This window comes from Sprattus sprattus (assembly GCF_963457725.1).
Source record: "Sprattus sprattus genome assembly, chromosome: 6".
In the NCBI taxonomy this organism is placed as follows: domain Eukaryota; kingdom Metazoa; phylum Chordata; class Actinopteri; order Clupeiformes; family Clupeidae; genus Sprattus; species Sprattus sprattus.
This window is the reverse complement of record NC_137925.1, coordinates 31336963-31362419: the sequence shown is the minus strand read 5'-3', so window position 1 is coordinate 31362419 and position 25457 is coordinate 31336963. Positions and strand designations below refer to the sequence as shown.

Genomic DNA, 25457 nt, shown 5'->3' with positions numbered 1-25457 from the left:
AGCCCCAAGTGGCACGCCGAGCCAAGCTGACACCCATTTTAGCAGCGCTGTAATGAATACTATGGCCTCTGGACATGGATCCTCATCAAAACAAACTGCATTTTCTTTCCCTTTCACCCTTCCGTCACTCTCTCTCTCTCTATCTATCTCTCTCGCTCCGACTTATCGATCATGCAGGCGTTGGTATTCTTCTCTCATAGTGACAGGCGGGTAAGATCTGGGTGATGAGCTCTGCCTGTGGCAGCTGGGATGATGGGTGATGGCTTCTCCTTGCTCTGCCGTACGGGCCCAGGTGAAGGAGCGATACGTGCAGGCGGCCGGGGCTGGATGCACCAGCTTGGCTGGCACAGGCTCTGATGAATGCCAATAACAGCCTTAAACTGAAAGCCTTGTGCTTAACTGTGCTCCTAAGAGAGCGAGACTAGATGGATGGATGGATGGAGAGATGAGAGAGAGAAGAGGGAGGGGAAGAGGGGGGCAACTGACAACTAGGCAGTGATGGAGTTGATTTTTGTTAATAATCTATTTTGCAATTTTACAATTTATGTCAACGGTTGATTTTAGTTTTTTACATTGTTTGTAATTCCACGCCTTTACTTTATTGGTTGATCACTAGGTGTTCTTCTCGGTGACTTCAGCTTTTCTAAAGTCATATTCATTTGTCAGCACTGACTCCAGGGTCAGAAGTGCAGATATCTCTCTATCTCTCTTGTTGACCAAGAACCAGCTCATCCAGCCAGCCTCTTTCTCCAGGAAGCAATAAGTGAGGGAGTGCAGCAACATGCATGCATTAGTCAGTATAGACCCGCTTTCTCTTACTTATTTATTTTTTATGTAAAGCTTATTAAATTGCCTCCGTGTCAGAAATGTGCTCTATAAATGAACTTGCCTTACCTATAAAATACACTGAAAGTCCGTCTCGCTCATACTGTGGTTGAACCACCTGCTGTGGTGTGGTGGTAATTACATTTCAATCTAGTCATCAATCAAGTGGACGAAGGGTGAATCAGATACATCAGCTTGGCATTTGGCCACAGAGACCTCTAGTCCAGGGCAAATGTGTACGTGTGCACGAGAGTGAGGAAAGGGAATCTACTGCTAGCCGCTGGCCAGGGCCAAAAGCTGATCACTGGAGTGTTTGTGACACGGAGGCGCACCTGCAAGGCATGCTGTGTATGATTTAATGAGGCGTGCAGTGCAGTGCAGTGCAAACCCCACCACAAGGAGCTTGCCAAGAGGCTCTGCATGAGGAAACCAGAGCCAGAGATCTCCCATGTCGTCTTTTTCCCTCGCTTCATTTTTTACATCTCTATCCAGCAAACACACGCTGCCAAGGAGTCCTGGCAGGGAAACACCCATCGGCTGAAAACTACTTATAGCTCCTGAAGGTGCAGCAGGGAGAGAAGGATAGAGAGATCGAGAGAGAGAAAAAGAGAGATAGGGAGAGTGAGGGAAAGAGAGAGAGAGCAAGCGAGCGAAAGAGAGCGAGCGAGAGTGAGAGAAATAGAGCGAGGGAGAGTGAGAGAAAGAGAGCAAGTGAGAGAGAGAGAGAGAAAGAGAGCGAGTGAGCTGCCCAGGGCTATGAGACCTCTGCACGCTCCCGCTCATGGTGGGGGTGGGCGGCGGACTCTGATGTTAGTTGACAACAAACTTCTGTGAATCCCATCAGGAGGTCAGAAACATGAAAGACAAAGGCCTCTTTGTGTGTGAGTGTGTGTGCGTGTGTTTCTGAATGTGTGTCTGTGTGTGTGTGTTTGTGCGTGCCTGTGTCGCTGGTGCTTGTTTGGTTCGGTGCTGGTTCTTATCTTGGAACCAGCTCGCTTTTCCACCGACTGAGAGCCAGAGTAGGGCTAGCTACGTCTTTAAATCACGTCATACGCCTCCGTTGTCCTAGCTGAACATTTTTTTTCCCAAGTCTCAGTCAGGAATATGTGAGAAAGTAGTATTATCAAAATATAGAAGAAATGGGCCCCAAACCTTCCAAAATTTTTGAGAAGAACTCCTTGTAGAAAGCCTAATTTTTTCCAATTGAAGGAAATAAAGAACATCCGCCAACCAGCGTGCATGACAAGGGGGGGTTTTCAATTTCCATTTAGTCAAAATTAGTCTTCTTGCTAGTAAGGTGACAAAGGCAATGACATCTCTATTAGATTGTGAAAGGGAAGGTACAAAGGAGGAGACGCCAAACAATGCGGTGAGAGCATTCGGCTCTATCCTCTGTTCAACTATGTCTGAAATAGTTTAAAAAATGTCCGTCCAGTAGCTACACAGAGAAGGGCAGAGCCATAGCATATGAATTAGATTTGCTGGGGTTTGTTTGCATCTATCGCATTCTGGAGATACATCTTTGTAGATCTTAGCCAGCCTCTCTTTAGTGTAATAGGTTCGGTGCAAACTTTTGCACTGAATAAGGCCATGGCGCGCACATATTGAAGATTTATGTACACGACTAAGAATTTCGTCCCATAAAACCTGATTTAACTCCCAGATCCTCCTGCCACAAGGCTCTTATGTGATCCAGTGGATCCGGGCAAAGAGAGAGAATTTGATTATAAATATCCGATATTAACCCTTTCAATGAATAGCTAGATTTGAAAAAGCTATCAAGAAGAGACTCGTTGGGTAAATTGGGGAAGTTTGGGAAGATTGTGCGAGCAAAACTACGAACTTGTAGGTATCTAAAAAAGTGGTGTTTAGGGAGTGAGAACTGCTCTGAGAGCTGTTGGAAGGATGCAAAGGTGTTGTTAATATATAAATCATGAAATGATACTATGCCTTGATTGGACCAAATTGAAAAAGCATTGTCTACAAGAGATGGAGGGAAAGAATGATTATTGGCTATTGGAGCTTGGATGGAAAAAGATTGTAAACCAAAGTAGCGTTTGAATTGAGCCCAAATTCTAAGAGAAGTTTTCACAAGCACATTCCTACTGTATGGAGAAGTGGACGATAAAGTAGAAGAATGCACTACAGCCTTCAATGAAACTGGTTTGGTAGAAAATGCCTCCATGGTTACCCAAGTGGGCGCAGGGTCTAAAGTTTCATATTGGAGCCAGAATTTTAGAATTCTAATATTAGCGGCCCAGTAATAGAATGTCATATTGGGAAGAGCCATCCCCCCCAAGTGGCTAGGGTCTCTGTAAATATTGTTTACGCAACCTAGGGACCTTTTTATTCCAAATTAATTCTAAAATCAGACTGTCTAGCTTGCGGAAAAAAGACTGAGGGAGGAAAATAGGGACAGATTGAAAGAGATATGAGAAACGTGGAAGAATAGTCATCTTCACAGAGTTAACACGACCGGCCAAAGATAAGTTGAGAAGAGACCAACGCTCAAAGTCCTCTTGAGTTTTGGATACCAAAGGAGAAAAATTTGCCTTGGTCTTTAAATTTGTGTGTGACATGAATCCCTAGATATTTAAAGCTATGATGGGCTACTTTGAAAGGCAGGTTGTGGAAAGGGAATGTCTGAGCAGCTGTATTGATAGGGAATATCTCGCTCTTAGTAAGGTTTAATTTGTAACCAGAAATTCGACCAAAGGACTGCAGACAGACCAGAGCGGCAGGTATAGAAACAGAGAGGTTGGAAAGAAAAAGGAGTAAATCATCAGCATACAGAGAAACTTTTAATTCAATACCATCTCTGTGTATGCCAGAGATATTGGGGTCCCTACGAAGTGCCACAGCAAGTGGTTCAATGGCAATTGCGAATAGAAGAGGGCTTAGAGGACCACCCTGTCTTGTAGAGCCATAGAGATGAAAGTACCCAGATTGAATGTTGATGGTTCTAACTGAGGCTTGTGGAGCGGAGTAGAGCAGTTTAATCAAGGATATATATTTCACCCCAAACCCAAATTTTCCCAGAGTGTAGAACAGATAGTTCCACTCCACTCTATCAAAAGTTTGTTCGGTTGCATAAAGTGACATATAGAAGTCTTTGAAAGCATTATTAATCTCTAATGGGTCAGATGTCTTGCCCAGGACTGTTTGTATCTGAGGGATTTGGTGAGAAGAAGCTGCCTGACGCAATTGGTGCGCAAGTAATTTACTAGCTTTATCGCCATGTTCAAAATAGGTTGATCTGGTTCGAAGTAAAAGTTCCGCATGGAGCACGCTGTCCAACACGGCCTTTAAAATAAACTGTCATGGACACAGGAGAATGGTCAGAAATAACTATTGCCTCATGTTTACAAGATGACACTGACGGAAGGAGTTTGTTAACAATAAAGAAATAATCAATACGCGTAAAAGTGTGGTGGACACTAGAAAAGAACGAATACTCCCTTCCGGAGGGATTGAAAAAGCGCCAGACATCAGAAACAGAAAATTCATTCATAAAGGCTTGAATTATTTTGGAGGATTTTGATGGTGAACATCTATTGGAGGAGAAATGATCTAGCTGCGGATTGAGCCAGGTATTAAAGTCTCCTCCAAGAATTAAATGATGTGTTGAAAGATCAGGAAGTTTTGAAAATAGACGTTTGAAAAAACTATCATCATCCCAATTAGGTGCATAAACATTTGCCAAAACTATATTGGTGTTATACATCTGGGGCCGTATTCACAAAGCCTTTTATCTTACCACTAGGAGTGCTCCTAACTCGTGCTAAAACCTTTTACGTAGGAGTAATTTCTTAAAAGTGATTCACAACGGCTCTGAGACCTACTCATACTAAGGATAATACCAACTCCTAAGCTTAAGATAAAAACTCCGTTGCTATGGATGACGTCGATTCTCATGCACGAGTTTAGAAGGGGTGAGGACGGTGATTGGTTGTTGACAGGCTCTCTCATTAAAAACTCATTCGTGACGTCCCTCTAACAATCCCACTATATCAACTGAAAATAAGAGAATAACCTAGGCTTCAAATTAAGTCATATTAAATAGTTATGGACAGTGCAGTTAGCAGAATGCACACGCATGATGGCAAGTTTGTGCATCCAACGGGAATGACACTTTGCACGATAAGATAAATAGAAAGCGATCAATATATAATATGGCAATTGCATGTAATCAAGGCAGTAATAATTAAAGCACCCAGCAAACTGTTAGGATATTATATTTCCAGCCCTTGACCACTTCAAATATCAGCACATACGGCCCTTCAAGCCCTCCAATCTTAATTGATCAAAGCGAAACGAACGTGAACCGTAGCCTAGGCGAAAGCCTACTGGTCCCAGGACCAATAGCCACTGTCACCCCAGCGGCATCCAGCTGGTAAGTTCTCAAAAACCTGCGACCGCTCTCCGTTGAAATGCACGAGTCATCGGTACATCCAGGCCACGGTGGACGAATTATTGTAATGTGTGTCCCGTCACTGGACATTCCTGCGATCGCCATGGAATTTACTTTGATCTTGTGTAATTGGCGATTGTCCAAAGGCAACTGGATAAACTGTTGGACGATGTGGGGTCTACAGTGCGTTGATAGTTTGATGAATTAAACGGCTGACAGATGATTCCCAGTGTCGTCATTTGCGTTTTCCGCGAAGCCAAATAGGTTATCTTTATGTTTCCAAACATTTTACTTCGGGACACATCGTTGTTTAAAGGCGTCATTGCATCCCGCGCTAATTCTACGACAATATTAATACCTTCACGGTTTAAGCAATGTCTTTTATCAATTCCAAGTCGGCTGCAGCCATCTTACGATATTTTGTGAATAGGTCTTAGTGATTTAGGAGTCCTCATGAGGAGTTTTAAGCTGTCCTAGACTTAGGTGCTACTTTTAGGGATAAAATATTTTGTGAATTGCTCTTAGTAAAAAAAATTAGGAGTCCTACATTTAAGACTGACACGCCCATTATTTTTAGGAGTTTCTCCTAAATTCGCCACTTATGAGCTACTTTTAGCCCTAAGATTCTTTGTGAATACGGCCCCTGACCAATAGCAATGATAAATCTGCCATTTAAATCAGAAATCACCTTTGAGTGTACAAATGGAATAGATTTGTGAAGTAGGATAGCTGCTCCCCTTAATTTGCCCGGGAAAGAAGAGTGATAAACTTGCCCCACCCATCCACACTTCAGTCTTGCATGGTCCCTATCTCTGAGATGCGTCTCTTGTAGGTACACGACATGCGCATCTAAGTGTCGGAGAAGTACCTTACTGCGTTTTGAAGGATTATTGAGCCCCTTGCAATTAAAACTAATACATTTTACATTACTTTCTTGCACCATAAAGATATAAGTTGGAGCATGACTTTGGTCATAGAGTGTCTACCTTGTAAAGTAGTATAAGTGATAAGACATGTGACTGTGAGAAACAAAAGCACCTGACTGTAAAATGGAGGAAAACAGGACTGAATAACAAACCAAACAAGCAAAAAGAAAAACAGAAACAAAAACCACATACCCCTCTCCCACACAGAAAACATCCATGAATAACCCCCCACCCGCATGATCATGAAACAATACCAGGAACAAACCAGTACAGCTATATAATCCCCCACCCCCCATCTGCGACATAAGCCTCACCCTAATGGAGATGCGCGCATACCCTTCCTATTAATAAACGCAATCGCCTTCTAGTTTTAAACACACAAAACAGAGGCGTGTAAGGAAATGTGACACATTAAGTAAAGTATGTAGGTCCTAAAGTGCAAACTGCGCTGTTAACAAGTCTCATATATCGAGTGCTGATGTTGAGAAAATGAACAACAGTAGCCTAGCTTAATATTAAAATATCCAAGGGCTAGCCTTCAGAAAAAGTCATCATAATAACACAAAACAAATAGGCTAGCATTATAAACAGCGAAATTAGAATATAGCCTAGCTACAAAAATGGCTTAAGAATCAACCTAGAAATTAACCAGCCTCTGAAGCTTTCTTAATGTGTTTTTCAACAAACTCTAAAGCCATGTCAGGATCCTCAAACCTTTCAACGCCGCCGCTTGGTAGAGTGATCTGTAAAGTAGCCGGGAAGCGTAGACCAAACTTGACATCAGGGCAGGAGTGGAGCACTTTTTTCACAGCAGCAAATGCAGCGCGTCTCTTAGCCACCGCTGGGGCGAAGTCGGGGAAGATAGAAATTCTTTTCCCTTTGTAAACCAGATTCTTTGCTTGCGATGCAAGTCGTAGGATTTCATTGCGGACTTGAAATTGGCTCACCCTGACGATAAGTGGTCGTGGAGGTTCTCTCTCCTTGGGTTTAGTGCGTAGAGATCTGTGCGCTCGGTCAAGGGCTGGTTTATCATGTAGACCGAGTAGATCTTGAAGTAGTTGGGACATGAAATCAGTGGGTTGCTCTTCTTCTGATCCCTCTGGCAGACCCAATAAACGTATGTTATTCCATCTCGAACGCCCCTCTAGGTCATCGCATTTCTTAGTGAGGGAATCAGCCAGAGAGGTCAAGGTAAAACGTTAGCTTCAAGTTCTGTTAGCCTGTCACTGTGATCATTAGCAGCGCGTTCTAGCTCGTTTCATCCACTGAGCGGAGTTTCCTCTCAAGGGGCTCCAGAACTGCTGTTATCTCCCTTTTCACAGACTGAGACGAATTTACTTATACAATCAGCACGCATTTCTTCCATCATTTCCCCGATGTTGACTAGAAGGTTACCATCTGAGGTCTCTTCCTCCTCAGGGGATGTTCCACGTTTAGTGCTGCGGCCCGTTTTGGAGGAGTCTGGTTTCGATGTTTTACTGGTCATATTCAATATTGAAAGCTGTTCAGATAGTGTAGGTTGAAGTTATATTTTCTCAGCACACAAAATATGTCGAATGGACGTCAAAATTGTTGATTTATATTATATAAAATGCCACATTTCCAGGAGCCACTGTAAAACACGTCTCACATCGCCAGTTGCTCAACAGCGCCCCCCCCTAGCTGAACATTTTGGAATGTTGTGACAAGTTACTAGTTATTCACGAGTGGTTTTCTTACAGGGAGAAGGCAAACAACTCTATTAAAACTTCTATTATGTTTCATTTTAAATACTAGGGGTGGGAATCTCTTGGCACCTCACGATTCGACTCGATTCCGATTCAGAGGTCAACGATTCGATTTTAAATTGATTTTCGATTATCGATTTTAAATTGATTTTGTAATTTTTTTTTAAAAACACATCCATTTTATGTTGAAATGCAAGCTGCATCGATTATTGCATTGCTCATAGAAAGTCAAAATTGTGACAAGAAAAAGCTTTTTCTCTAATAAAGCAAATAGAGAAGGTAATTCATCTGTTGATTTTCTTTAATTATCAAACACAAAGTAAGAAGTGATTTTAGACTCTGAGTTGCAAACTCAAATGATTCAAAAGTCGAAATGCATCGATAATCGGTAATCAATCGATAATTGCATTTCCACATAAAATGGATGTGTAAAAAAAACGATTATCAATTCTAAACCGATAAAACGATTATCAATCCATTTCGGCTTTTAAAACATTTGAGTTTGCTACTCAGAGTCTTTGCTACATTTCCTACTTTGTGTTTGATAATTAAAGAAAATCAACAGATGAATAACCTTCTCTATTTTTTATTAGAGAAAAAGCTTTTCCTTGTCACAATTTTGACTTTCTAGGAACAATCCACTAATCGATGCAGCTTGCATTTCAACATAAAATGGATGTGTAAAAAAAATTAAAAAAAAAATTAAATTACAAAATCGATTATGAACTTTTCTGAATCGAGAGAGAATCGTTTTAGAGAGAATCGAGAAAAATCGAATAATCGATTTTTCCCCCACCCCTATCAAATACCATGCAGTACCATACGAGCTTAAGTTAATGTTCTGTTTACTTGGCAATGGGTTTTCTATATTTCGCCACGTAGATCAAACGACTGACAACGCAGTTCATGACGGGAGTTGACTAGCTACTACTGATTTATGCTTACTAGTTGCCATAACTGTAGTAATACCTCACGGCAGCTAGCTAGCAAGCTGCTACATGAACTTGCTTGGTCAAGACCAATTTTGTTTATGTTTTCAAGTGGCACGTCTTCTTCAGTACAAACAATACAAAATCAGCACTACATTACGGTCTCAGTTAATGATACAACTACGGGTTTTCTATATTTCCTCACGTAGATCAAACGAACAGGCAATGCAGCTCATGATGGGAGTTGACTGGCAGAACAACTCTAGCAGTACCTAAAGGCAGCTAGTGCTAGTTAGCTAACTGCTTCACAAACTTGCTAGGTCAACAGCTAATTTTAAGTGTGATAACACACACAAATAACAAGCCAGATTGAAAGAGTTAATGTATACTAGGCAGACAAACCAAAACTTATTGATGAATGAAAGCTTTCTTTATTATTTTTCATTTGTTATTTGGTCTATTGTCCTTTTGAACCCCGCCATCTACAACTTTTCCCCTATTTTCTCTTTTTTTTTATTCCTTACTGCCTTTTCAAGTTTGTCTTGCATTTCTGTTGATGACAAAATCGCTATCAAGGTTTCTATATCATCCGTGATCCACTGCTGGATGGATTTTTCATTTATGTTTTCACCGTTTTCACTCAGTTGACGGTGGGGGGAAAATGGCGGCGGAAATTTCTGTTTCAGGTGGGGTAGCTCCGCCCATAACCTCGGGACGAACCCCGACGTCACCGGTTCTTGTTTCTGGCCCACCTAAAAGTTGGTGCTGAGTTGGAACCTGTTTTTTGGAACCAGAGCCAGTTATTTTTCGGTGGAAAACCAAAGAGCCCAGAACCAGCCCAGAACCAGCTTTGGTGGAAAAGGGGTATCCCACATCATCATGGCGCTCCTAATCAAAAATCTAAACAACAAATCAATGGCATGATCAGCCTGAGAAGAAGTCATCTAGTCTCATCAAGGCACTCCCCTGGCCCGCCGGCTAGCCAGCCAGCCCAGCCCAGCCCAGTCCAGCCCAGCCCAGCCCAGCCCAGCCCAGCCCAGCCCAGCCACTGCAGACAGTACTGCGACGATGGAGGAGGAGGAGTCGGTGCCTTGTCAGTACAAACACGCATCTGTTCAGCAATATTGACCGATCATATCAAATGGCGTCATAGGGATCGACAGACAAGGTAATCAGAGCTGAGATCTGAGCGTTGAGATAATGCACAAGTAAATAAATACCAACAAAATAAATAATGAATGACGTAGTCTCCTCCAATCCCAGGTGCTGGGACCGGTCGTCCCTGAAGGACCGGGACAGCTGTGCTGCGTCTGACTTTGCCAGCAGCTGGAGGTCACATACCTCATGGTCCATAAATTGGAGGCAATCACCATCACCGAGTGTGCGGCCATAAAGCAATTTGAATAATAAACAGTTGCCTGGGCGGCCTCAGCCAATCAGAACAATGCAAGGGCAGAGAGGTGGGGATGATGGGATGGGGTGGGGGGGTGGGGTGTGGGTGCGCCCATGTGATCACCATTACAATCCCAACATTTAGCTGATCTCCACTCCACTAGAAAATTGACAAATGCTACTGCGATGTAATGCTCTGTCTGTCTGTCTGTCTGTCTGTCTGTCTGTCTGTCTGTCTGTCTGTCTGTCTGTCTGTCTGTCTGTCTGTCTGTCTGTCTGTCTGGTTCCCAGGTGATTGACAGCAGATGTGTGGTGGAGTTATGGCCTCGTTGGCCTGCTCTCCTCTCCTGCGCCGGCCGGGACAGACAGCGGCTGCAAACAGAGCCAGACTCAGACCGAACCACACACACACACGCACACGCACACACACACACACACACACTGTCACACACACACACACACAGGCCAGGAATCAAGAGTTCCACAGAGATGATGGCGTCGTCACCAAGGGAAGGTGGGGCTGCATTAGTTGCCTTTATCAGTCCAACAGCCAAGACATACAGTCAAGCCTCTTGCTCAGACACACACACACACACACACACATACAGTCAAGCCTCTTGCTCAGACACACACACACACACACACACACACATACAGTCAAGCCTCTTGCTCAGACACACACACTCACAGTCAAGCCTCTTGCTCATAGACACACCAGTGAAAAGATGAAAAGAGGGAGAGGAAAATAATTTGTTTATACAGCTGACTGGATAGCCAATAGGAACCTTAATCATGTCTACTCCTGAGGCCTGAGGTCCACTCGATTGGTCAGTTCTGTGGATACTGGCGGAGAATAAAAGAAAGGAGAAAATAATTCACTGACACTCATATCATTAGTCTGTTTTGAAGGGTGCTTTTACTTTGAGTGCGATTAAGATGTGTGGATTCTCATGAGGCTCTCTGAGAAAAGAAAGCAGGCGGTGGTTCTGAGTGCGTCTGTGTGTGTGTGTGTGTGTGTGTGTGTGTGTAAGAGAGAAAAACAGCGAGAGAAAGGGGTAAAAACTAAAAAGCTGGCCTGGAAGTAGCTCTTCCCTTTGGGCCAGAGGATAGCTGCAGAGACTGCCGGGAGATATAGGTCACTTGCTCAGGAGCAGCCCAGGGATGCAGAGCAGAGAGTAGCCAGCACCAGAGAGTTTCAAAGGCTCCAATCTGCTCCCTCTCTCTGAGTCACCAAGCCTAGCAGCCTCTGTGTGTGTGTGTATGCAGGGGGGTGTTTGTGCGGGCCAGTGTGTTTAACACTGCTGTGTAATACGTGCATAGTACATCTGTGTGGGTCTGTGGAGGCTACTGTACGTGTTGTACCTACGCAATACATCTGGTACAGTGTGTACAGTTGATGGAGTGTGACGCTGGGGCTCTGGGGCTCTGGGGCTCTGGGGCCTGGCCTTGCCCTGACTGTAATACTATATCCCACTTGACACGCTGGGATATGCAAGCTGTGTTCCACCCCCGGCCAAGTGGGCCTGAGAGGCTTGGACCATATTACTCTCTCAAAACGAGTGCTGTGTTAACACAATTCTGGACAATCCAGCGCATTCCGGCGCTGTGCTACTCTTACACAAGAGCATAGGAGGTCAGCCATTACGCATGAATTATCAATAACCCAGCCGCTGCTGGCCGAGGCCTAATGGAGTGTTTGGGTAGTTCACCGCACTGGCCCTCTCTGGCTCCTTCTCTCCCAGTGTTGCTGGTGTATGGTTTTTTATCTTAATGGAGAAGAAGATCCAGACAAAGCTCTCAAGGCCGAGTGTGTTTTCGGAGCTGCACACTTATGTCTAACCTATGTGCGGCCCTCCATGATTTATGAAGAAAAGACAGAGCAGGGAAGAGAGAGAGAGGGCCTTTGCAGGCAAGTTTGTTGTGCTTGTGTGTGTACCTTTGTGTGTTCATGCTTGTGCTTGTGTGTGTGAGTTTGTGAGCTTTATTGTGTATGCGTCTGAGTGTGCTTATGTGTACCTTTGTGTGTTCATGGGATTTCGTGTGCTTGTGTGTTTGTGTACAGCTTTTCTGGCAGACGGCTGCTCAATTTTTTTCTTTTTTTTTCAACAAAAGGGTTCAAGGCAGCTAGGCAAAACAAGATTGAGGGAGATATTTGCAATATTCTCAAATGGAGTCTGAGGGAAAGAGAAAAGGCTCTCTGACGTCTCAAATGGAGTCAGAGAGAAAGAGAAAAGGCTCTTTGGAGTCTCAAATGGAGTCAGAGAGAAAGAGAAAAGGCTCTTTGGAGTCTCAAATGGAGTCTGAGAGAAAGAGAAAAGGCTCTTTGGAGTCTCAAATGGAGTCTGAGAGAAAGAGAAAAGGCTCTTTGGAGTCTCAAATGGAGTCAGAGAGAAAGAGAAAAGGCTCTTTGGAGTCTCAAATGGAGTCAGAGAGAAAGAGAAAAGGCTCTTTGGAGTCTCAAATGGAGTCAGAGAGAAAGAGAAAAGGCTCTTTGGAGTCTCAAATGGAGTCTGAGAGAAAGAGAAAAGGCTCTTTGGAGTCTCAAATGGAGTCTGAGAGAAAGAGAAAAGGCTCTTTGGAGTCTCAAATGGAGTCAGAGAGAAAGAGAGAAATAGAAAAGAGCTCTCTGATGTCTCAGCGCACTCACTCCACTCTCAACTTTTTTTTTTGGACAATGTGCCTACTTCCTGTCAGAGCCTTGAATGTGATTATTCAGGCACAGATGTCAAGCGCGAAATGGCGAGTGTGGCTGTGTGGACGTGTGATGCGAGCGAGGATGCTGGCGTGATTGCATTTGTGTGTGTGTGAGCGTGAGCGTGAGCGTTATTTGTCATAATTTCCTCTGTGAGCGGGGAGGATGGGGGTGCTGACTCAGCGATGCCAGAACGGTAATGATGCCATCCGCTGGAAAGGAAAGAGTTTGGGCTCTTAAGCGTGGAGGTGTCTGAAGGGGCTGGTGTGGGAAGGTGGTGTGTGTGTGTGTGTGTGTGTGTGTGTGTGTGTGTGTGTGTGTGTGTGTGTGTAACAGCAGCTGCTTGCTCAGGTGATTAATGAGGGGGAAACTCCGACACGCCTCAGTTCCCAGCGTCCCACTCTCCCCCCCTCCTCCCCCTTGCCCAATCCCAAGAATCAAAACAGTGGCCTCCTCACCACATGTTTCAGTACCCCAATCAGACAACAGGTCACCCCACACACACACACACACACACACACACACACACACACACACACACACACACACACACACACACACACACACACACACACACAACATGTTACAGTACCCCAATCAGACAACAGGTCACCCCACACACACCACACACATACACCACACACACCACATGTTACAGTACCCCAATCAGATTACAGGTCACCCAACACACACCACACACACACCACACACAACACACGTCTCAATACCCCAATCAGACAACAGGCCACCCCACACACACACCACACACACACATACACACACACACACACACACACACACACACACACACACCACATGGCTCAGTACCCCAATCAGACAACATGTCACCCCACACACACCACACACACACACACACACACACACACACACACACACACACACACACACACACACACACCACATGTCTCAGTACCCCAATCAGACTACAGGTCACCCCACACACACACACACACACACGACTCCGCAGCAGGAGACACATGATGTGACTCTGGACAGATGACTCTCTGTGGGGTCTGCGTGTGCGGCGAGCTGATTAGAATGGAAAGACTATCTTGGGGAAGGAAAGCAGTCGCTTGTCTCACGGCTCATGGATTAAGGAGCCACCGGCCCCAGTGGTGCAGACCGCCCATCAATTTCCTCCAGCCCCCTCCCCTCCACACCCCCCTTCTTCCCACCACAACCCCCCCCCCCCCCCCACCACCACAGCCCCCTCCACACCACACCCCACCAGCACCACCACACCCCCCCCTCCCCACCAGCACCACCCAAGACACGGGCCATTCTAACTCGCTCGGCAGCCTCCATAATTAGCTGGCAGAAGGAGAAAGGGAGACTCCAGCCTGTAAACGGTGCAAATAGGATTTGGGGAGGAACAATGTGGCAAGCGAGTAGAGGAGACAGCAAGCTCTTACGGAAGCAGAGTGCATATCCCCATCAGGTTGTTGATAAGAGCGTGCATTTACCACACACCAAGTAGGTGACAGAGAGAAGGCATTCAAATAGAGATGCATGCATGAACACACACCCACGCAGGCACGCACGAACACACACACACACACACACAAACATAGAGCTCATTCAGAGTGTCGCGGTAATATTAATCTCAGCAGATGGGCCACCTCAAAGCGGAGCGCGTGTTGCTAATGCTAGTGTGTGATGAATCCCCACACTCCCTCTGTCATTTTAATGATCCTGGTGTGGTTGAGGGGAGGAGGAGGGATGCATAAAGCATAAAGATAAGACAGTGAATGTGTCGCACTGTATTCCAATTATGTTTATATCAAGTTCATCCCTTTAATCCCAAATGAATTGTGTCAGAGCAGCTGTCGCCTACTGGCCATTCCTGAAGGAGTGGGGGAGCCAGAGGGTTGACTCTATCAAGTGGGCACAGTCAGTGGGAAGACTGGTACACGTCGTATGTGTGTGTGTGTGTGTGTGTGGGGGGGGGGGGGGGGGGGGAGTTATAAGCACTTGGCATCTCCAACCAGTTTGTTGAGAAAGCATGTGAGTGAGTCTCTCACATACACAGAACCCCATGCACACAGACATATGTCCACACACACCCAACTGAATTATGGAGTTAGATTAGTTTCATAATTCACAAACAAACGAAACGCGTTTCAAACCAACGAAACGCAAGTCACAAACAAACGAAACGCGATTCAAACAAACGAAACGCGATTCACAAATGTATTTCATGTTTCACAAATGTATTTTGTGATTTAAAAATAAATGACACCATGACATTTGTTTGCAACCCGACGAACACGAGTTACAAATCCCTGCATTTGTTCGTATGGATTTTTGTAACTTTCCTAACGCACAAAGTTTCACAAATGCATTTTTTCTAAAAGATATTCTCTGCAGCCTATCAGATCTCTTCTAATTTCAGCCAATCACGTTATGGTGCGTATGTGCACTACAGCCATAGTTATGAGACATTGGCTCGGTCCTGCCTGAGATCACGAGCAATGACATCTGCCCACCAAATGTTAGTGAAACATAGCTTGTTCATTTTATTAAAACGATTATCATACGTGGTTGAATATTCTTGAGAATGGCAGGATCCATGTTTAGTCATTTTAAGTGTTTCCTAGGCTAACGTTTAGCAAGCTAGCTGGTCAATGTCTAACATAACCATGGCCATGCTAAAATTGTGTGGCATGTCAAAATAATTAAATTGCGTGCAAGGAGCTTGGTAGTTCAGCATTGGAAGCTTGGCCATGCTGAAATGGTTAGAGCCTTACTTGCTGCATTAGTTTTCTCTCTAGCCAGGTAACATCTTACAGGGGACTTTAGTGAACAGATCTTTAAAACGTTTTTTTCCAAAGCAGGGGCTGTCAAGTCAAGTGGAGTCAACAGCAAGTACTTGTGCAAGCCCTAGCTAGGAATATTTCCCCAATGCCAGAGAGCCGAGCAGCAGAGAGCATAGTTGGGGCTGTAGCTATGGCCCCTACCATACCTAATGCCACAAATGCCGACAATACTAGGGTGAGACGGGCTATGAGAAGATAATAAATACACAGTGCACAGAAACACATAAGGTGCGTTAGAATATTACGGAATATTAGCCTTAATTCAACTGACTGGACCATCCCAGCATTCAGATGTCTGCTATACTTTACATTGGGCATGGAAAGAACAATTTCTAGCTTCCAATGCTGAACTACCAAGCTCCTTGCACACAATTTAATTATTTTGACATGCCACACAATTTAACCATGTAAGATATTACCTTACTAGAGAAAACTAATGCATCAAGTGTAGCTCTCATAATTTTAGCATGGCCATGGTTATGTTAGACATTGACCAGCTAGCTTGCTAAACGTTAGCCTAGGAAACACTTAAAATGACTAAACATGGATCCTGCCATTCTCAAGAATATTCAACCACGTATGATAATCGTTTTAATAAAATGAACAAGCTATATTTCACTAACATTTGGTGGGCAGATGCCATTGCTCGTGATCTCAGGCAGGACCGAGCCAATGTCCGTCGGATTGGCTGAAATTAGAAGAGATCTGATAGGCTGCAGAGAATATCTTTTAGAAAAAATGCATTTGTGAAACTGCGTGCGTTAGGCAGGTTCCAAAAATCCACACGAACGAATGCAGTGCTGAGACTAATTAGGCTGGTGACTCTTTCTGGGTACTGCGGTGCCCCTAAAGTCTTCCAGCGGTGAATAGACTCATAACTCGGCGTCCTGCCGTGCTGCCGTGGGCGCAGGAAAGTGGCCGACGTCGGCAAGACAACGCAGAAGGAGGGGAGACAGAGAGGGAGGGATGCAACCAACAGCACTGCACTCAGATATACAGACACAAGATGGCAACACACGTGTGCGCGCACACACTCACAGACATAGAAACACACACAAACACACACACATAAATACACACGCACACACACACACCACCCCCCCCCTACACACACACACACACACACCCACACACACACGAATGTGAACGTGAATGCACACACGCACACAAACACACACACATAAATACATCCCCCCCCCCCCCCCCACACACACACACACACACTCACACACACGAATGTGAAGGTGACAAACACACACACACACACAGCGCATGGCAGACTAGGGACACCCACTTGTCCCTCAGAAGCCATTCAGCTTGTGCTCCACAGCCGCCTCCCTGCCATAAATCTGAGTGAACTCAGGCATTCGGCAGGAATGGACGCGTGGTCGTAGGTTTGGAGAGCCAGGGCAGATGTCTAATGGAGACAGAGCGCAGGTCTCTGAGGAGAGGAGGAGGGAGAGATGTATAGAAATAAAGAAAGATAGATAGATAGACAGATAGATAGACAGACATATAGATACATAGAAAGAGAGAGAGAGAGAAAGAGAGAGAGAGAGAGAGAGAGAGAGACACACAGAAAGAGAGAACACAGATAGGGGAGAGGAAAAGGAGGCTTGGCTTGTCTTACCTGACATTAAGGGCTGTCCAGCAGGCATCCCCATGGGGGCCATCCCCAGGTTGTTCATGGCGGTGGCCCAGGGGTTGGGGTCAGACATGGGCATGTTCATGGGGCTGGAGTCCATGGTCATGGTGCGTATGCCCTCTGGAACAGAGCAGAATGCAGGGAGCTTTGATCAGACTAATGATGGCTGTTACTGGGCAGAAATTATACTCAAATGGGACAGGACATTTGGAAAGAGGGCAGACAGGGTAAGAGACAGCAGGAGACAGGATATAAACGTGTGTGTGTGTGTGTGTGTGTGTGTGTGTTTGTGTGTGTGTGTGTGTTTGAGAGACAGAAAGATGGAGAGGAAAAGCAGACAGAGTGTGTGTGTGTGTGCAGTGGTGGAGGAGGTACTGAAGTTTAGTATTTAAGTTAAAGTACAAGTACCCAGGAAAATAAAAGTAAAATTACTACATCAACAATCCTTCTTAAGTAAAGAGTACTTTTAAAAGTAAAAGTAAAAGAACTCACGCAATGGGCTAGCCTCCTTGCTATGTGTAAAGGATATGAACTGAACCCAGTTCCATTTGACTTTTACAGGGCCTTCAACCCATTAGCATCATAGAGAGGGAGAGATGTGGAATGGTATCTGAATTCTGTCCGAATCAGCTTGAACAGAAAACAGCTGCATGTGCAGCTCGATCCACAGATCATCCAAGAATGCCCCATAAAACCCCATCTGACTTCCCACATGGTTTCTGGTCAGGAAATGAAGAGTTTTTCCCAGACCTGTGCAAGAACCTTGAACCCACCCCTATAAAAGAGCAGCAACAGAGAGCTGCGCTGAAGCGCTACCATATGGTTAGTGCACACTCAGCGGAAAAGCAGCCGCCAGCCCCAGTGCACATCCCTCAGGCGCTTCCCCCCAGAGAGCTGGGCATCCACATAGCCAAGACAGACACAGGAGAGAGTGGTGGTGGTGGTGGTGGTGGGTAAGTCTGCATCACGGTTAAAGACAGACACAGGAGAGAGTGGTGGTGGTGGTGGTGGGGGGGGGGGCGGGTAGTCTGCATCACGGTTAAAGACAGACAGAGGGGAGAGTTGTGGTGGTGGGGGGGGGGGGGTAGTCTGCATCACGGTTAAAGACAGACACAGGAGAGAGTGGTGGTGGTGGTGGTGGTGGTGGTGGTGGGGGGGGGGAGTCTGCATCACTGTAAAAGCTAAGAGAAGCTGAAAGGGCGGTGAGGCGGATACAATAACAACTGCAGAGGCTGTGATGGGAGACCCATCATGAGATGATGAATTCTCCATATGAAACCTCGCTCTCCTCTTTGCTTAAAGCAATGAATGACTTAATGGTTACAAGTGATCCTGGGTGGAAAAAAGGGGAGAAAGGAAGGGGGAAAATGAAAGTGTTCATCTGGCAACGGGAGTCATTTGACACCGTCTTTTACCGATGTTTTACTGCAGTTTGTAAAACGATACTGTGTGGCACATAAAACGTTATTGAAAGCCACAATGAAAGCTAATGAGAAACAGCGGAGCAGCTCACAAGCTAAAGGCCTCTTGAGAAAAGTCTCTTAGAGCAAAGCAACGCTGGACTACACACAATTTACTATTCAAACTGGGAGGATTTCCAATAAGAGATGTGAATACATACACACACACACACATGCATTTTTGCACAAATTGCAAATCATTTGCATGAATCTCAAAGGACATTTTGTGAACAGAACACGGGTGCAGAGTGACCACATGGCTGGAGGGAATCGGTCCCAAAAAATGGACTGGACATCAGAGGATAATGAGAACATGTACTAAATGGGATTAATGTGCCTGTGGTTGTTATGGTGCGCTGTGCAGTATCAAACTCCCCGGTGTTCTCAAGAAATTCAAACTTTTTTTGTGTGCGAATATAAATATGGAGGAAATAATGAATAGCTATTCTGCCTTTCTTTGTGTTAGACGACTTTGAAAGAAAGCTAATTCGAATTTCAAAAATGGACCAAGTCTCAAAGGTTCACAGGTGAGATTTAATTAAGATCGAAGGCCCAATCTGGTCCAGGTTGCCTCATGCTGTCAGCATTTGCAATTAACACCAACCGGGGGCCGATGAAAGAGCTTCACACTTCCAGAGGTGGTGTCAAAGAGATGGCGAGACCAGGAGTGCTAATGCGATCTGCACATTCCTGCCTGGAGGATACCCTACAGGCAGTCACAGGACTGACTCGAATAATATAACTCTGAGAGCTGGTGTTTAGTGTTAACCTTGGAACACTTAACGTCCTTTTGACTTTACCAAAAAAACTCTCTTCCAACCCCTTTGGTAAACGTTTTATTTGATATTAAAATCCCATGAATTTATCTGAAGTCAAGGGAGAGGAGGGTGGTGTATGTGAAGTCAGGAGAGAGAGGGGTGGTGTATCTAAAGCAGGAGTCAGGGGAGAGGAGGGTGGTGTATGTGAAGCAGGGGAGAGGAGGCTTGTGTATCTGAAGCTCCACTAAGCATGCAGGCTGGGATTAGGCTAATGTGATTAGGGGAGGGCCCAGGTCCCACGGCCCAGTCTCTGTCCACCTCCTCTGTGATTCCTCAATGGAAACGAAGCATCAATCAATCTAATCAGGTCTTTGGTGGTGTTGTTTTTGGATGTTCCAGTCTCAAACAGTAGCCCCGTGTACATGTTTCTTTTTCGTAAGCCACTCTGACGGAATCGTCTTCGCGAGTAGGTGTGAAACATTTTAAGGGAAACGGCTCTTGTTGGTAAGTGTATACATGGACCGAAATGTAAGCCTCTTACCTTGCCTCTTACCACCTTGTTTGTTTACTAACAACATCAATGTGGATCCGCATCATGCACCAGCAGTGTAGTGGCTAAAAGTTCCCGACTTTCTATCAGTAGATAGTTCTTAACATTTTCTCTCGGTGTACGTGTTTCAACAACGGTAGAAAAACTGTGTTTGCTCCGTCTTTTACTGAATTCTGACCAGTGCAACAAATGTGACAGTTGATACATTAATGCGCGAGCTTCCAAGCAATGCAATGCATGAGCACTGAAACGTATTTTAAACTTAAATGTGAACTATAAATGCAAATATGCTATCACTATAATTAACAATCACTAAATATGAATCTAAATGATATAATGTCTATATCTGAACAAGAATATGAAAATGGAACTAACAGTAGGGTGACCAGATTTGCCGGACCTAAAACCGGGACACTTTGCGTGTGCCCATAATGCTCGTGCACGCACACGCTTTTTTTATCCTGAACATGTGCCAGGAACATACATTTTGCAAACAACAGGAGTGTTTCTAGGTATTAAAGATATGGGGGTTTATCCCCAAGGGGAGAGGAATGTTTGCGCACACAGCGTGCGGCAATTTTTTGGGGTGCCCATTTGAAATAAATCTTCATTATCAAATGATAAATATTTTATAATGGACTGAAATGGAAGGCACCCAATGCATTCACTTTAATCATGTCAAATTAGGATTCACTAGCATTAACTGATTATAATTAAGCAATATAGCACGAGTGGGAGTGGGGTAGGTAAGGGATAATCCCACGGGTGGTGTTCGGCCGTAGCCACCAAGGCTGCCAGGCCGAGTGGCGTAGGCAACAACACCCGTGGAATTATCCCTTACCTACCCCACTCCCACGAGTGCTATATTGCTTTTATAAAACAATTGTACAGTCAACAAATTAACATTTCAACACAAAGTTATTGATTCTAAATGGTTTATTTCGCCATTGTTTCTCCGCAACAAAAAATAGTTCCATTGTCAACGTCTTGGTTTGGAATTTTAAAAACTTTGAATAAACGGTTATCATCAATGCGAATGTTTCATCGCGGAGTGATTTATTTTTAGCTGTGAAAAGTCTCGTAACTGTAGGTATGTTGACGAATAACCTATAGCATGGAACGTCTCTCGTCCAATCAGAAACAGCTAAATTACGCGCTAGAACCCAATTGTTTTATAAACAACAACATTCTATAGGTAGGGACTGATATTATTGTTTCAAAATACTAGAGAGATATATTAATGCAAAGAATAGAGAGATGTCGATAGTAATTTCTTATATTTCGAATTTGCTCGTTCACAATCACAAAATAGCTAGCTAGCTTGCTATTCAATATTCAATATTCCCTTTCATTTACCTCAAGTAAACCTACATTTGAGCAGGTAACAATCAGATAACAGATACAGCCACATTCTGTAACTACCTGTACTTACAATTTCACTCCTTGCACCGTTTACTTTGAGCTAAACTCCATGGCTATAATCCTGGCTGTCTTGAAGAGACGTTACTAGGCAGAAACAAATACATTGTAACGCTTGTTGCACAGGTTATGCAGACGCAGACCACTATGATTGACTGACACACGCACACATTGTTCAAATCATACGCTGGACGCTTTATTAGTATTTCTACATGGGTTTAGTTAATGATCAGGCTATAATAAGACCACATCGGCTAAGACAACTGGGACAATTTCATAGTGGTTGGTGTAAACCGGGACATTTTAGCGTCCCGACAGGTTTTTGTCGGGACGCGGGACACGCAACTCAAAATGGGGACGGTCCCGGTAAAACCGGGACGTCTGGTCACCCTAACTAACAGGCAGCTTCCGAAGCCGTGCTCCTCCCGAATAAATGCTCCTGAGCTTGGGTGTAGCGAGCTAGCTTAGCATAACTGCCATTGAGATCCAATGGTAATGCTACCTAGCTAGGTATGTTAACTGTCGGTATTAATTGTGATCTCCACCAAAATACTAATTTCACTGGCTTTCATTTGAGAATAGCATGTTAGTAGTACATTTAATATCAGTACAGTTGATTAATTACTCCACGCAGGCATGCATGCGCATAACACTCCCTATGAGTGGCTTCCCTGTCACCACTAGCTCCATGTTACAGAGGCCTTGTTTGACCGGCCTTGTTTGATCTCACCGATCGGCGTAGACCACCTCTCGAAAGGCTCAGACATCGTCGTAAATATGAGAGGGTAAAATTTAGGCATGAGCTACATGAGGCAATTATAAGCGTTTTACGAGCTATAACTGGCTTAAACGTGATTTGGGTGGGTTAAATTGACACATGTATCCGTGCCTAATGAGAGGCATTAAGGATGAATGGGCTCTTGCCTCTCTGTTACAGGTCACCACAGACACAGCCTCCATAAAGCTGTCTGAGACACACAAAGCCTACACTCTCAAGCAACACAAACAGACCAGTTATATGATGTGGCCTTTATTATTGATAATTGCTATCAATTTCATTGCTGGCTGAACGTGAAGACTAAACCATTAAGGAGGAGTGCCAAGGAAAGGGAACATGAGCCCTGGCCTCAGCACTATAGCTCTCTTCCACAGTAAGGTTGAATATTAACCAAGGGCGTTCCGGAGTGTTCTAGGGGGAAATTCTGCCAGTCGGCGCTTCCTTGGCGTTTGTGTGCTGTGCGGCAGCAGGGTGAATGGCTGCCATCTCCTCTAAAGTGAAGCGGCATAATGCAGTGTGACCTGTCTTTCTTATGCATGGAAATCTCACCAGGTAGAGGAAACACTTTATTGTTTGCAGTAGCGAATGGAAGTTCGGACGAGCTGACCTTACGGTTATGAGGCGTATGGTGACTGAGAGGCCTGTGTGTGTGTGTGTGTGTGTGTGTGTGTAAGGAGGAGGTCTGTCAGCAGCCAGTCCCCCCTCCACATGATCAGAATTGCTCTTCAGCTAAAACAGTCATCCCTCAAGTCCCTCCGCTTCCAACACTGCCTCACTCATTAGCGGGACATAAGCGAGTCTGGGGGACATGGGCCTGATCCCAGAACAGCATGGTGTGCTGTGTACATGTGGGAGCCACAGACCTAAGCAAGTGTGGGGGACATGGGCCTGATCCCAGATCAGCATGGTGTGCTGTGTACGTGTGGGAGACACACACCCCTACAAGCCCGGCCACAGCTTTTAATGACGGATCTTTTTCTCTGCCTTTCATCTCTTAATTAGAGTAAATCTGAGGGGCACTTATCGTGCACGGCGCTGCACTGGGAGCTTAGCGTGAGGCCGATAGAAGATTAACTCATTTTGGAATAGGAGCTAATGAAAGAGAGTCTCACTCAGATCTCAATACCGCCACAGCCTCTGGATCTACACCTCTCAATCCCAGAGGGACAGGGAAAGAGAGGGGGAAGGAGAAAGATGGAGAGAGAGAGAAAGGTCCCTTAGCTAAATGGCTAATGCTGCTTTATAGTGAGTGCTGAATACTCAGTGCAGCATTAATACCCTACCCTGTGTTAGCATAATTTCAGAGTCGCTTATTCTCTTTCTCTCTCCTTCTGTTTTCTCCCCCTACACCCTCCCCCCTTTCCACCTGACATAGCATTTAAGAAGCCTGTGGATCCGACTGTTAGTAACACATAGCAAAACAAACACCAGGGCAAATCTCACGGCTCCCAGTGTGTTTCTACACTCAATGAGATTCTGCTTGAGTAGGCTGGGAAGCAAATAATGTTTAATCAAATACTGCCAACAGTAATAACCCACCAAGTTGACTCAACATGCATTTAAAGATTAACTTAATAATTTCCATAAACAGACTAAGTCTACCTATCTTTGTTTAGTGAGGGATCGGCACACATGGCTCTCAGGTATGTATTAACTCCAGATGATGGGCCATGAATTATGTCTTTGTTGGCCTAATTATGTTGACATAAGCCCTAAAACATCTGTTGGCATGCACCTCTTCCTTCTTACACTCATTCCTCTTTGAGACACACATGCTGTCGACGGTGCAAGTGCTTCAATGAGATAAACATGTAGACGTGCAATAATAGAACCCTTGTGAAAAGCTCTGCAATTAAATTCTGCTCTGAGGCGTGGAATAGTTCCACACTTCAGGTTGGATGGTAGGACTATGTGTGTGTGTGTGAGTGTATTTGTGTGTGGTTATGTGTGTGTGTGTGTGTGTGTGTGTGTGTGTGTGTGTGTGTGTGTGTGTGTGTGTGTGTCTGTGTGTATGACTCACTGAAACATCATAAACTGAGATAGTGCATGCTAATGCCACCAGGGACAAATTCTGCCTATGGTTCCTCATTGCTCTTGTGTAGGTTGGTGGCTCCTCCCAGTGTGTGTGTGTGTGTGTGTGTGTGTGTACACAGAGGTGTGGGGGTGTACTGAAACCTCAGCTCCAAACTCTGGCCTGCTGGAGAGACACGTGTTTCTCAACGGCTGGCTATCCAGGCTTGAGAGTGACAGAGTCAGGGGACAGACGGATAATAAAACGCACCACATTAATGTGAAAGCAGCCAAGCTTGAATTATTCTTTTAAACAACCTTGAAGGCAGAAAGGGAGGATGAGCCGGTGTGAAAGAAAGAAGGAAAAAAGGAACGAAAGAATGAAAGAAGCACCTAGGAGACAGGAAGGAACTCCCGTTTTGAGAGAGCCTTACAGGGCAAGAATAAGATGGTAAAGAAATCAAGTAAACAAGCTCCAAGGAGCGCTGCGTGCTGCGATGGCTCCATGTACACCCTCCGTACACGAGGCTGTGTGTGACAGCGACACGAGATTGGGAGGATGAGCCGGTGTGAAAGAAAGAAGGAAAGAAAGAAAGAAGCACCTAGCAGACAGGAAGGAACTCCTGTTTTGTGTGTGTGTATAGGGCAAGAATAAGATGGTAAAGAAATCAAGTAAACAAGCTACATGATCCATCTCACAGGGATATATAGGAGCGTTGCGTGCCCTGTCAGCTCTAAGAATGTTCCCCCCCACGCACGAGGATGCGTGTGACAGCGACACGAGATTACAAGGCCGTCTGTATCTCACTCAACGGAGCCCGTCTGCAAGCTTTTTTCGCACTCCAAAAACACTCTGAATATTAAACACCTTACACGGTGAGCGATCGCTGATAAGGGTGTTGCAGTTTATGTGTCGCGCAAACAGAATAGTGTATTCTTAAAGATTCAGCGGGTCTAATTTTCTTCGATTAAGAACGTATCGATTTAAAACCACATTTTTGCATGAGGCGCTTGGTTATTTCATGTGTGGTTATGTCTTTTGATTCCTTTTCGATTTTGCCATAGGACAATGGATCAGGACACTCAATCACAGCGCCT

The 25457-nt window shown here is 44.9% G+C and overlaps 1 protein-coding gene across 1 annotated transcript in view; it reads right to left on the bottom strand.

Moving 5' to 3' along the window:
* The window catches only part of LOC308367477 (ecto-NOX disulfide-thiol exchanger 2-like), a gene marked incomplete at its 5' end in the record, with an annotated part of 76959 nt that extends 59469 nt beyond the window's left edge, over positions 1–17490 (bottom strand). The window contains one exon of the mRNA XM_080841398.1: positions 17370–17490. Within this exon, the coding sequence (XP_080697524.1) occupies positions 17370–17490 (121 nt within the window). The remainder of the gene's footprint in view (positions 1–17369) is intronic.
* Positions 17491–25457: the final 7967 nt, after the last annotated feature.